Below are 14,592 nucleotides of genomic sequence, written 5' to 3'. Positions count from 1 at the left end.
AAAGCGACGCTGGCTTACTATCCGCGGACATCACTATTCGTGTAATAATAAACTTGAGGACTTTTGACAAGGAAAGCCTGATAGTTGAATAAGATTACTTTTCTTTTCGATTTAGAAATATTACAGTCTCTGTAGCCACCAAAACCTGGTTGCACTAACAGGAATATGTGACTCACTCTAATATTGCCAAGCCTGTGCTTATATAACAGAAGAGGAAAAATGCACGGCCAGACCAGGGTTCGAACTCGGGACCCTTCAAACTCCAGACGGACGCTCTACCAATTGAGCTACCTGGTCGCCAACGATCGACCCAGTCCAGTTCCGCTACACTTGAAAAAACACTGACTTTGTAATATTTTAAAAAGGCTATGCAGGCTTCTAAATTCTTACACAAGTTTCGTGAGATATGCATTGATTACTCTCACATACTTAAGGCTTTATATTATGTCTGCAGTTTGTGTAGAGTTACTTCCCTTAAAACTGTTCCACGAAACACAGTAAGGTAACTTGAAGCTTTAAACAAATATAGATCTGATATTGATCCTTTCGAAATATCTGCTAAGAAAAGTCGCTGGACAGACCCATAAATGAAAATAACATCAAGAAAATCATTTGACCTACATAGCTAAGTTAATGGTAAGGTAAATCTACATAGAAATAAATAAATAAAAAAATAAAAAAATAAAAATAAATAAATAAATAAATAAATAAATAGAAAAATGAATAAATAGATTAAATAAATAAATAAATAAATAAATATAAATAAATAACTAAATAAATACCATCAAGATGATTAAAGAGTTCCAGAAGGAAAAAACTAAAGTTACTTTCGAACCTAAGATGTTCGCATTCCTAGTCAGTTTGATAACGTTTTTATGTTTATTTTTTAGACCTTTTCTCTCACGTTAATCCCGTTTTATGCCGCTCTAGAAATGAAACTATTTTAACGATTGAAATCATAAAATTTTCATTATATTCTAATTCTACAATAAAACAGTTTACATTTAGACCGAAACAGATTTAATTGTTTTGAATCTTTGATGGTATTGAAACAAAACTGCATAATGGATTATAACAGGTTACTTAGACCACAGGGACCTGAGAATTCAGACACGATGGATATATTTGGATCTCTTCTGCTGTCGACCAAAGGGAGTAAAAATACCATTCGGCCCAGTTGTGGTATTCCTTTATACCAACATATATCATCATACTCTCTATGCATCAGGAGAGGTCAAAACATACATACTATGTTTTAATTTTCAAGTCCCTTTATACTAGATGATTGGAAAGACGAATCCATTTTCCGGAGACCTAAGGCTCATGTCTCTTTGGTCAGCTAATTTGTAATGGCAAAATTGACGGGAATTCCCTTATATTCCCTACACATCAGGACAGGTCTCCAAATAATATTGTTTCTAACATCCATGCCCATGTGCTATATTATCTGGGGATTTCCCAGAAGACGAGAGACTTCTCTTTTGCAAAGAAATGCGAGATTTTCCCCTTCCCCTTGGATCTATGACCCCCCCCCCCCCCCCCCCCTTTTTTTTTTTTTTTTTACCAATTAACAATTAAATTCCATTGTTACCCGCTTTTAAAGCTGTATCACACGGGGAGGCAGATTGAGTTCTTTCAGAGTCAGTATTCCCTAGCCGAGACCTATATTAAAACACTAGTTTATTTCAATTTATGGTTACCCTTTCGGGACCCTCAAGCTCATGATTTTTAATTGCAAAAACAACAGCAGCACCAACCTTTCCGACAAGTGAGGCAGAAGTTACGGGTTTGTGAGGCGTGCTCAGAAGCATTATCACCATGTTAAGATCGTTCAGTGAGATAAAATTAGACTAACTCGCCCATAACAAATAACCATTAAACCGACAAAAGAGGATAGAAATGGATTTTATACAAATAAACTGTACTGAAGCGGTGATATAAATCTCTATCAACCATTACCACCACTTAGTGACAGCAAAATATGGATAAAATGTAAAATAAATAGTTTTATTGTCTTTGATTTGTGAATGCTTGTGTACAGTGTTTTGATTTCATGGGGTCAGATTTTTCTCGGTTTTGGTCTCGGAGAAAACTCAGAGTTTAATTTCGCGTTAATTGCACTGTTAATAACCAAATTCCACTGGCAACGGCTGTCAGAAGGTAACATATTAAACGGGAGTATTGTTTTCAGGCCACGTATTTAGAACAAATTAGTATGTGCCATAATATTGGTTGTTCAAACAAATGAATTCAGCTTTGAATACAAATATAATTTTCATGTAAATAAATAAAATTGTACATTTCATTTTTTTTGTACAGGATTTTGCATCATAGCAACAGTCAAGTGTACCGTGAAGACAGTGTAACAGAAAATGGGTCCACTCCAGGGCCGCTACAAGGCCACTCCAGGACCACTCCATGACCACTTCAAGGTGACATCTAGCTCTAACCCGGACGCAGTAACAGATCGTTCCACAAGGTCACAATTACTGACAATAGACTCGCCATATCCAGGAGCGAAGGGAGACACTGCTAAACGAAACAGTAGACAGAGGAAAGTAAAATATGGAGGTGCCAAGTGTTTGCAATTTGACAGCAGATCAATTTTGTTTTTTCCCATTTTGGCATGAGCAGAATATACAGAAGATAACCTCCGATACTGCAGAGGGTTCCCCGCATTAATTGCCTCAAATATCGGTATATGACATGTCCATTCTTTTCCTCGAGCACACACAGGTAATTTCATTGCAAATTAATATTTTTCAATGGCACAGTATATGAAATCTTTATCTGTACGAATGAAAAAGATATCTTTTATATTCTTTTATGTTTTACATATCATATATTTCAAGAATCGCTGTCCAATAGCAGCCAAATCAATGAATAATTCAAACTTAGCTTTTCATATATATATATATTCATATGCAGTTACCTCCCCTTAATTTCATTTTGATTATGCAGGGCTAGTGATCTACCATTGACGAAGTAGCTCAGCGGATTAGAATGACGGTATTGTGATCGGAGGCCCAGGGTTCAAATCCCTAGCTAATCCTGGTGCAATTTTCAAATGCTCTTAGAACACTAATTTTTGTTATTTCACGTTTGTAAATTTTCATAAAAGGTCTGCAAGACATCGATTCAGTGATTCCCATTTTTGTTCTGTGTGTGTGTATCTCCCTCTCGATAGGCTGCATGATGCGTTTATCACTTCGTTGTGAAACTCTGCAGTCAATTAATCACATTTTTACAAGTCATACGATTATATTTGCTGCTCATGCAAATTTCAATAAAAAGGGGCCGCGATGGCTAAGTGTGGTTACGGCGTCTGACATTTTGCTACCACTAGTCCTCCACCACTGGGTCGCGGGTTCGAGGCCTATCTGGGACAGTTTCCAGGTACTGGCAGTAGGTCAGTGTTTTTTCTCCGGGAGTTCCGGCTTTCCTCCACCATCAAAATCTGGCACGTCCTTAAATGACCATAGCTGTTAATAGGACGTAACACACAGTCTAGGATTCGAACCATAAACCTTTATATTTTGATATATTTTCTCGTTAAGGATCCTCGTATCGTTGCCCAAAACCGCTCTAAACTGCACATTAGAACATGATTTCATCTTTGAATATTAGTCATTTCTGAAAACGTAAAAACTATCAACAAAATATACAGTTATCTCTTATGTAGTTTTGAGGGTCAAAATGCAACTGGAACAGGCCCGAGATCGAACCCTTTACCTCCGACCATAGTGCTGTCTCTAGATACCAGAAAAATTTCTTTAAAGTCGTCTATATGAAACAGAAACATTAGCTCTCATACGAAATGAGTTACTTGGACAGCGTTGTTATCCACAAAACAAAATTAATATGAAGTTACTGATGTTATAATAGTGTAACTCTTTGGCGTTTTACCTACAGAGGGACATGGCTCTTAAATGAATTAATTGTACAATATATCGACTTTGTGTATTGCAGAGTTATCTTCTCTTGTGATCAGGTATTGATTGTTACGTCATTGGTTTGTGTGAGAAAATTATGTCGTTTTCTAAAAAAATATATGACGTTACTCTCACAAACAAACGACGTGACAATCAATACCCGCTCACAAGAGGAGATAACTCTGCAACACGCAAAGACGGAATATCGACTAAACGGATATTGGCTTATATGTTAGTATTTTATCATATATAATCGATTATCACAATATGTCATTAAAACACCAATAACTGTTGATGTATATCTGGGCTCTTACTCCCAATAATGATGAAGGCTTAATCAAGCGCAAAGTAAATACATGGATCTGAGTATAGCTGATGCCGATCAAAGGTAGATAACCCATTATGTACATTTATAAACTTGATAGACGGACAGGTTATTTGATGGAGTGAATTCGCAAATAACTGTTAGAAGCGTCGTTCGGCAACATTAACGTTCACCTAGCAATGCCATAAAACATTGGTTGATTAGTTAAGTGTGAGGGAGCCTTTGCTTTGACTGTGGTAAATGGGGACTAGGGTAGGAAAGGGGCACGGCGACACAGCGATCAATATAGCACACCAGATCACATCTATCGTCGTACGGGGATACAGCGTGTCCGTCCCTGGTGGCTAAGGTGACGAAGTCTGTCCGTACTTCAATAACACATGGTGCGTAGTGCGTCAGTGTCTTCGGTCTGTCGGCGTGTGCAGCATGACGCATAGGACATAGTATGTCTGTTCGTCCGTCTGTGGGACCCTTCGCAGGTTCGGGAATAGAATAGACACTGTAAGTACATAAGAGGCGACCAATGTTGAAGGTGGTCGGGTGGCGCAGTGGATAGCGCGCTTTCCTTTCCCCGGGTACTCAGATTTCCTCCCACATTAAGACACACGCGCCCTAAAATCAAGGCAAACAAAAGTGATTATTATAAGTTGTAAAAACTTGTTTCAAAATTGTTTTAATCTAAATTAAATTTAGATATATAGGTGTCTCCCTAGGTATCCGCCTCCATATGACCTAATATTTTGCTAGGACGTACAATCCCCTAATACACGTTCTTGGACACCTAACGTTCACACGCGCGCCGTCAGTGCGACCGCATGGTGGCTAACTAGGACACTGTCCGTGTACAGTGTGCCTCATGATGGTTACTAAACCGTTCGTCTGTCTATACGTCCGTATGGGTGACCGTGTGAGTCTATTTCATGATGACTTGGTTTGTTCGTCCACACATCTGTCTCTGTGAGGGCACCTCATAGTTGCCAGATGCCAATTGAATCGTCTAACAGACGTGGATACCTCATGGTAAATGACGTTCTCTGCTTTAAGACGTCACAAAAATAGCTTTCAACTCGAGTCGGCTTGGCACCATACGCTAAAAACGGATACCTTGTATGCAGTATCTCTTGGCATGGAGACCGTTTTGCTCTTATCGATGGTTACCTATGACTGAACTTTAGTTCACAACACAGAATTGAAATATACTGCTGGTGTACTCCACATAAACGCTCATTACTTCCACATACCGGCGTCAAAGTGGTGCGACAATTTGCATGTATACAACAGTTCGATCGATGTCATGCGCTATTCAGTTTGAAGCTCAAAGAGAAGCATACTGGTACATATTGCTTGTTTAAACGGCGTCTATAACCTTTAATTAAATTTTGATATTAAGCCTCCATAGCGGCGTGCCGTCAGGAGAAATTAATTAGTGTAAAAGTACAAATCGTAAATTGTATGAAGTCATGACCAAATTGCGTTAGGAACCCAAAGAAAGGGTGTATACTCGCCGCAATGCATCTGCCAGGATACGGAATAACTGTTCAATAGTCAATCTTATTGCAATGTAAATCAAAGCGAATGAACTGAAGCACTATAAGTCAATGTTTCGCCTTCATCAGAACAGTTGTTGCTCGTGCATTAATTGATATCGTGCATATCGGCTGAAGAGGTCAACACTAAGAGGCAAATCCGAGACAATAACACTTCAAAACTGATTAATTATAGTAAAATCAATACTGTGATAAAATCGATCCAAAATGAATTGATTTCCAAATCCTGGCTGATCCTGGGAATTTGGAGTGAACGACACTGCACGAGCTAGCAAGGCGACGCTGAAGACAGGAAGCTTAAGGTCGAGGGAGTGGTGAAGCGTGAAATTATGTTCTTCCCAGTTGATGTCTTATTGGGGAAGCGTGATAACTTTCAGAAAGAGTAGACAGACATCAACAGCGTTAAATGTGTTTACCGAAGGCTGGAGCAAAACTTTGAGATATTCTACGAGACAATTTTTTCAGTGTCAGAATTGATTAAGAGAATGCTATAAAAATCCCAAAACTACAGTATTTTGTCTTGTGTCTTGAAAGACTGGTCTTCTGAATATCGTAAAAGGAAATTATTCTGTTTGGCGGAATTTCTGGTTAGGAAAGAAACTGAAAAATTGTGAATCGTGAAACGGGAAGTTCAAGTTATGACATCATCAGAATTTTTACACGTGCTACCTGGACAGCACGTGTATGACGACGTCTTGTTCTTTGGTTACAGCCCTCCTGATGTACTGGACGCGGTCAAGGAATTCACTGTTAGGAACGATGACGTATTCATTGTGACGTACCCCAAAGCAGGTGAGTGAACTGGACATTTTCAATTTGAAATACCTGTAAATCGAAAACGACGTCAGATACTGTCATTGATTTATGTTTCGTGAACTGTTATTTTTTAATAACAATGCTCCTTTAATCGATCATTTGGAACATTTGTTACATTGAAACCAAATTATTAAAACGAACAAAAATTCCATGAAAGCGATCTCAATTTTTTTTTTATCTTAAGACACTGTTATGGATGAATGTATATAACAACAGCCCTCCTGGTGTACTGGACGCGGGAGGGCTGATAATTCAGCGTATTTATCTAATTTTCTGAAGAGCGAAACGAGGAGTTTAAAAAAAACTTTGTGTTCATTCTCATATGTTTGCAAGCTTCAAACCTTGACGCTGTTTTAAATCGAGGACAGAAGTCAGATTATAGTCATCTAGCCAATTTCATATTGATACTAAAATAAGGAAAAAACTCGGTGCATGTAGTTTTTCAAAAACAAATGCTTTCAAACCTACATTAATTTTCAATAAACTGTGATATTTTTGGTCATAGGAACAACATGGATGCAAGAGATTCTCTGGCTAATCATGAACGCGGGAGATTTTGAGGGCGCCCACAAAAAGCCAGTCTACTTCCGGTCACCTTTCTTGGAGTTCAAGGACGACATTTTGAACGAGGTCGGCCTTGAACTTGCTGAACCCCTGCCATCGCCACGTGTGATGAAGACACACCTCCAACCCTCTATGCTACCACGGACCATTGCACAGACTGACTGCAAGGTTGGTATACTTTAACTATTAACTATTCAGATGTAAATTAATTTGGAAAATATTACGACAATAAACATCGCGTATATTTTCAGTAAGAAGAAAACACCCAACGCACCAAAAGGTGTTTTATATGTCTATATTATGAAACCAGAAATAAAACTTCAAGAAGAGCTACAATAAAACCAGCCTAGTTCGACACTACTGAGGAAATAGTTCAGTATAAACAGGTGTTCGGATTACGCTGGTTGAATTTATACCATCGCGTATAACTTCATTAAGGAACAAAAACATAACGTACTAATATACTTGTTTTGTATGTCTATATTATGAAACAAGAAAAGAAACATTGAGAACAGCTACAATAAATTCTGCCTAGTACGAACACTACTGAGAAAATATATCAGAATAACCATGTTTTTTGGATTACGCGTGTTGAAGTCATACTGTTAATACATTGTTCGGTTTAGACTGGTCAAAATTTGCCTGATTATTTATTTATTTGTATAAGCCATATATTATTTGATATTTGAATTATTGTATCTTTAATTGAAGATTCCGAAAACCGTATCAATACGCGGGATGTCATTTTAGCGTAACACTTTCCACAGTTGATAATTGAAGTTTCTAATTTACCGGACAGATAGTACTTGTGTTCCGGAATCCTAAGGATTTGTGCGTGTCTTACTACCATTTCTACAAGTCAAGTTCGTCCGTCGGCAACTTTAAAGGCACATGGTCGGAATTTCTGGAGATGTTTAAAGCTGGCCACGGTTGGTATTTACACGTATCTCATATTTTTGTTATAGACACTTTTTACCAGATCAGTTTTATCGTATACATTCTTCACACGTTAAAACAGAATGTTATTGAATCCCTTGGTCAATCAATATTCTGTGATATTTTTAAGGTTACTGTAAAAATGATTTTTTTTTGCGGTGACAAAATTTCCACTGATTTCACATTTTACAAATTAACCCGAAAATATGTGCACTTAACCATATTGAATTATTGTATAATATATATAACATTTTAATGCCGACATGAAAATTGCTTCAAAGCAAATAGTTCGAAAATTCAAAAGCGCGAAATGTTCATACTAAGACAGAAAGCTTTAACACATATTGTAATATAAGGGGCAACATATATCTTTAAATAATAACAACATACCTGTTACTATTAAATTTATAAATGGAACTCCCTGTTAATAACCTGTTTACAGCACAACCCCGAAAATGAGGTTTAGAGAACAGCTGATTGCTCATGTGTAGTATTCACATTACAATTTTTTATCATTTCTTGTCGGAAGCTGCACAAATTTATCATAAACTTTAAAAAAAACACCACTTATTTCTTTTTCTCCAAAAACAAAATGTTTTAGCACAAGAAAACTTGAACTGTCCAGCTCTGCAAGTTTACGCAAGATAGGAAATCAATGCTCTAGTTAGAAAAAGAAATGACAGGTTTCCCCAAAAGTATGGACCCACATTAAGACATACAATTGTATTTCCGCAAACTTTAATTTACGGTCAAAAATCTCACGATCTGAAAGTAAATAAGAAAAAGGTTAGCTGCATTTCACGAAAATGCATTCCTAGATTCAAAACCCGAGACATCTTGTGATATTTTCGTAAATTACGTTCGACTATAGTTGTTTGGCCTTTATATAAAATGCTGTCAATAAATGACTACCAATGTAAACAAGGCGGAGTGANCTCTTCGGGGAATCGAGACGGCGTATGAACAGATCACATTCTATTTTCATCAATTCCCACGTGGAGTATCACGTGACACATGTACAAAATGAAACTCACACGTTAGACTCCGATGCATCAATTTCTTACGACACCAGCAGCAGTATTTACTGATAACTAAAGTTCAGTGTGACGCTCAATCTGATTACTGTATCAGGTCAATTATTCATCATGTCTGACACATCTTAATTAATCTAAGACTCAAACACACGAACATGTCAGCATATTTTTCATTGCATTTAATTAGATGGTTGTGGGAACTTGACAGCCGCCTATCACAGGGACTTGAGAAACCATCATTGAACGTCGGGGTGGATGGACTACAAAATGGTGTTGATAACTCCTAACACGTCTTATCATACTCACTGCACTTTAAAGTATGTCCAAGACACATCATATTATTGATGCCCTAGTCCCTATGTCACGGCGTGGTATAATTTTTTTCCTGTTTCATCTCAAAGTTTGTGTTGATGTCAACTCCTAAAACATCTAATAATACTCATTACACTTCAAAATATATCAAAAACACAATGTAATCGATGCTCTGGTCCCTGTGTCACAGCGTGGTATATAGTTTTTCCTGGTCAAACTCAAAGTTTGTGGGAAAACTCCCAGAATGCTATATTGTCGTTTCTAAAAAACAAACAACTAAACTGTAGGCCATATACTATGATGTCTAGAAAACTGGTATACTATCTATATTACTAGCCAATATTGATTAAATAACTAGTATCTATTAATTTATTGTTGTGACAGTGGACCATGGTTCCTGGTTTGACTTCACTCGGCTTTGGTGGGAGCAGAGAGATAGCCCAAACGTCAAACTGGTCTTCTACGAGGATATGAAACAGGTGAGCAAGTATTCCTATCAATTAATAACGTTTTGCCAATAGTTTAACGCTATCTGTCTATTCCGTCTTTTCGTATTGCAGGGTTATCTGCTCTTGTGAGCCGGTATTGGTTGTTACGTCATTTGTTTGTGAGAGTAACGTCATAAATTCTTGAGAAAACGACGTAATTTTCTCACACAAACTAAAGATGTAACAATCAATACCTTCTCACAAGAGCAGATTAATCTGCAATACGAAAAAGACGGAATATATTCCTTAGAATGGCGTCTTGATCGGCACCTCGGACTATTTTAATGGTGGCATATGTTCGAAACAAAAGGCCTGCTGTATCCCATTGTACGTCATCGTAAGAGGCGACTAATGGGGGCACCACTGCAGAACAGGCCTTTTCTATGTCTTCTGCTAAAGGACACATCGAAAGAACAAAATTGACCCATTGCTCCCATTGCAAAAAGTGGGATCTATATTTGTTTTTTTCTCCACTTTCGGTGGTGTCCCCAAAGGCACCAATCCTCACAGGACTTTAGATGTTGGAAACATACATTGATATCCTTGACAACACTGCCGTCTAAAAAGTGGAACAGCCCGTGGTATTTTCTTTTAGAAAAATGATATTCACATGCCGCTCGTAAACTGTCTGCACCACAAGTGTTGATGCTCTTGTGATATGGCTTATTATAAATATTATGATTCTTTGCTGCCCTCAAACCCCAACACAAGGGTATCAGCCTTTACATTTGGTCATCAGTTACATATAGCTATGCTATTCGCACCAAACATGTATAAAACCTACATGTACGAAATCGTTCCGCTGTGTTGCAGTCGGCATATTATACGATCGATCTAAATTCTAGTATTTGTGTTTCTGGAACAAGTCCACAATATGAATCGATATCCTTACTCATAAAATCGGAGCCATTTATTCTTTTAAAAAATATTTTCTATTTAATATTCAAATGTTAATTTTCATGTAATCTAATTTATCGAAAACAGAATATGTATCTCGGCACGGACTTCTGGTTCACAATAAATATCGGCATATCTGACTGGTGTTTGTCTCGAGAGTTATTCTATAAACTGGTTTATGCTGAAGTTTTCAGTGAGATATCGACATTTTAACTTAGGTTTAGTGTTATATGGCACAGAAATGGCATCATTTGCATATAACATTTAATGTTTGCAGGCGTAAGTAAGGTATCCGTCTAGTTCTACTAGGTCTTTATTTCCTGTGTCTCCATTTGCATTACACCAGGCTACCTTTCCAAATTATTCAATATCAGTGTTTAAGATTGTAAGCGAAATATGCAACCGACATTTAAAACTAGGGTTAGGCTTACCTTTAGCCCGAGTTTCCCCTGTTTCCAAAAAACAGATTTTGCTGTATATTATTTATCTGTAAAAATGTTTGAAAAGGTCCGATGTTGGGCCAGAGGAAACGCGGACTGGCTAACCTTATATCAATCTTTCTAAATTTACAGCTACTTAGAATCTAGTTACTCCATTTCGACCCATGTTAATGGTTTCGTCGGAGACAAAGGATTTATTTCTATAGCAGTTTTTATTGGACGTATTTGAATGTTTCATAAAAACTTTAGCATTTAAGTAACTATAAAAAGCGTTGAACATTTTGCCATTGACACATTTCGAATTCTTTTGATGATTGTAAAAAGAGGTATAGGCAAAAGCAATCCAACTTAGCATATATTTACAATTATATTCTCGTTTAGGTGAGATATTTTATGCTTTACAGGTACCTTAAATAATATTTGATATATTTTTTGTTTGCATTGCAAAAAAATGAAAATGAAACCCCCAAATTGAAGTTGCTTCCATAGCATTATGATATGCATTCATTGCAAAATGAACGCAAATGAACATAACCCTAATAACACTTTCGAACAGAACCTACCGGAAGCAGTAAAGGGTCTGTGCGAGTTCCTGGATAGGCCACTAGACGATTCCACGGTACAGAGGATCGCGAAACACTGCGAGTTCAGCAGTATGAAGAAGAATCCAATGACTAATCACCTGGATGTGTACTCCATAGACAGCAAGATATCTCCTCTTCTCAGGAAAGGTACGTAATTATGTACCCCATAGAGAGCAAGATATCTCCTCTTCTCAGGAAAGGTACGTAATTATGTACCCCATAGACAGCAAGATATCACCGCTTCTCAGGAAAGGTACGTAATTATGTACCCCATAGACAGCAAGATATCTCCTCTTCTCAGGAAAGGTACGTAATTATGTACCCCATAGACAGCAAGATATCACCGCTTCTCAGGAAAGGTACGTAATTATGTACCCCATAGAGAGCAAAATATCTCCTCTTCTCAGGAAAGGTACGTAATTATGTACTTCATAGACAGCAAGATATCACCGCTTCTCAGCAAAGGTACGTAATTATGTACCCCATAGAGAGCAAAACATCACCTCTGAAAGGAACTTCGTTTGAGAATTTTATCTATTGCAACCAAACGTTCAAATAGTTTTTACTTAAAGATATTTATAGTTTACACTTTAAGTTTGTCCAATTTGTTTGTTTTAACAGATATGGTCAGTCAAGGACATGCCAGGGTTTACCTATATAGGAAAATTTCATGTTGAAAGGGAGAGAAATCTTGTCATAGAGCTGGATGGTATTGGACATCTGCTCTGTCGAATAATCGTCTTCACTTAATTTGTTTTACATATATGTATATTATATTATATTTATATATGTATTACACAATGTTCAGTAATAATAACAAGTTCAGTTTGTTATAGCACATATAAATGTATTTGTCCATGATATTTAAGGTTCATATATTCAATTATGATGTAAAAAAGTCCACAGGTAATTAGCAAGGGATAGACTATGCTCGACATTAATATTACTCATATTTTTGTTTTTGACATTTTAATTTATTCACAGTTCAAACGTAATTTTAGCACTTAAACTCCTTGTTCGTCGTGTTTAACGGTTTTCGACTCTGTAGTTCAGCGGCCATTCATATTAAACTTAACCTACTTTTTAGTGTTTGTCAAATTTTGTGCAATTATACAGCCTTTATGATAGCTATTGATATTGTTACGTTGTGGACATGTATAACACGTTCTTTTTCAGTGATTCTCATTTCACCTTTCTCCGGCCAGTCACAGTTGCTCCAGGACCTGTTGTCCGATGGATCTGATAGCTAGCGTTCGGGAAAACGACGTTGCTATGTTGCAATATCGAACTCATAATCATATTTCCCTCCTTAGGTAGCAATGTACAGTAGAAATGGCTTGACCCTAAATTTAAAGGCATGTATCACATAAACATGGATGGTGAATTCAAACTGCACAACACACCTACATATATATACATATTTATAAACTACATTTTGATTTCATTTTGTTTAGAAGACTGATTTTTTTGTCAAAAACTGTTTTCCCCAGATTTGGGACTTGTGAAAACTATGGTTACCACATCGAAAAACACCCAAATATGCAAAATATCATGATTTTTAACCCAAAACTTGACCCCTGCAAGTAGAATTGCTTTTCATAAAACGTGTCTAAAATTAAATATCGCCTACTCGGTAACAGAAATACTCACGTTTTAGCATAGGTCATTCCGGTGGATTTTTCACAATATTTACACATGTGCTGAGTACAAAAATAGACTACATGAAAAGCTAGCTTTTGTTGTGTAGACACAGATTTGTAAATGCCCAAAACAATATTTTTAAACCAAATTCGATTTTTTTTTTGAAAAAATATGAAGCCCACATAGTCCACTTCATCATGTATATGCAAATTTTAGTGCTGATTTTTTTTTTATAATTTTGATACATGTTATATTACAGGGGTTATTCATTGTATAAAAATATCACCCATTACATGGCCATCGTACGCTACTGTACACTGCTACCTTACGGAATGCAAAAAAACAGTCAAAACTTATTCTGCGACAAACTATTCCATTACATCGAATTTGGTTTCTACCGTTTAGTCCTGTTTTGCCGTATTGTATTGATGGTTTTGTTTAAGAGCGATATAAGATAAAATAATAAAACCCTGACATTTCAGGAGAGGTCGGAGACTGGATGAACTACTTCACGGTCGCACAGGACAAGGAGTTCGAGTCTTTCTACAACGAGAAACTCGGGGCATTGGAGATACCGTTTAAATACCAACTGTGAATGTGCAATGGCAGACTGCGTTAGACATTCTTCCCAATGTGAACCGTTAACTGGTGGTGTCGCCTCGCTTCGTATACGACAAACTAGACTGGTGGCCAGTCCTTCGTTTTTGAGAAGAATTTTCCAGCTACATTTCCTACTAGCTTATCTCCCCTGGTTTGAAACTTATACTGGTACCAGTGACCAAAACTTTTCTGATTAATTCAATTTCACTAGACGGTGGTCAGTCTAGCCTCAAACCTACCATAAACAAGTTTTCCAAATTGGATTCCATTTGATCTACTATTTTCAAATTTGTGTTATCTTGCTGATCTTAGGTGAATAATTTCATGTTTTGTTTGTCATTTTCAAAATATCTGCTCATAATTCGACGCTGTTCTCGTATTAAGGTCGAACCTAGTTAAATCAGCTGCCGCTGCTCAGATTGTACCACAATCCCATCTTCAAATTTCCAGGGGTTATGTCCTCTTACCCGCCCCCC

The 14,592-nt window shown here is 37.1% G+C and overlaps 1 protein-coding gene across 1 annotated transcript; it reads left to right on the top strand.

Annotated features, from left to right (window-relative positions):
- Positions 1-6,087: 6,087 nt before the first annotated feature.
- LOC110449169 (sulfotransferase 1C4-like) lies at positions 6,088-14,546 on the top strand. Its single transcript, XM_021495852.1, has 6 exons — positions 6,088-6,596; positions 7,126-7,352; positions 7,984-8,113; positions 9,851-9,945; positions 11,848-12,022; positions 13,999-14,546. Exons 1-6 carry the CDS (start codon positions 6,443-6,445, stop codon positions 14,109-14,111), a joined length of 894 nt encoding a protein of 297 aa, XP_021351527.1. The 5' UTR covers positions 6,088-6,442; the 3' UTR covers positions 14,112-14,546.
- The last annotated feature ends 46 nt before the right edge of the window (positions 14,547-14,592 follow it).

The sequence above is a fragment of the Mizuhopecten yessoensis genome, unplaced genomic scaffold (assembly GCF_002113885.1).
Source record: "Mizuhopecten yessoensis strain PY_sf001 unplaced genomic scaffold, ASM211388v2 scaffold4511, whole genome shotgun sequence".
Lineage (NCBI taxonomy): Eukaryota > Metazoa > Mollusca > Bivalvia > Pectinida > Pectinidae > Mizuhopecten > Mizuhopecten yessoensis.
The sequence above is the reverse complement of the archived record's forward strand: the minus strand, read 5'-3'. Positions and strand labels throughout refer to the sequence as shown.

Coding starts and splice junctions, on each gene's coding strand:
- LOC110449169 (XM_021495852.1), top strand. CDS start 6,443: ATGACATCATCAGAATTTTTACACGTGCTACCTGGACAGCACGTGTAT. Junction 7,353..7,983: donor TTGCACAGACTGACTGCAAG/GTTGGTATACTT, acceptor TTTACCGGACAG/ATAGTACTTGTGTTCCGGAA. Junction 12,023..13,998: donor ATCTCCTCTTCTCAGGAAAG/GTACGTAATTAT, acceptor CTGACATTTCAG/GAGAGGTCGGAGACTGGATG.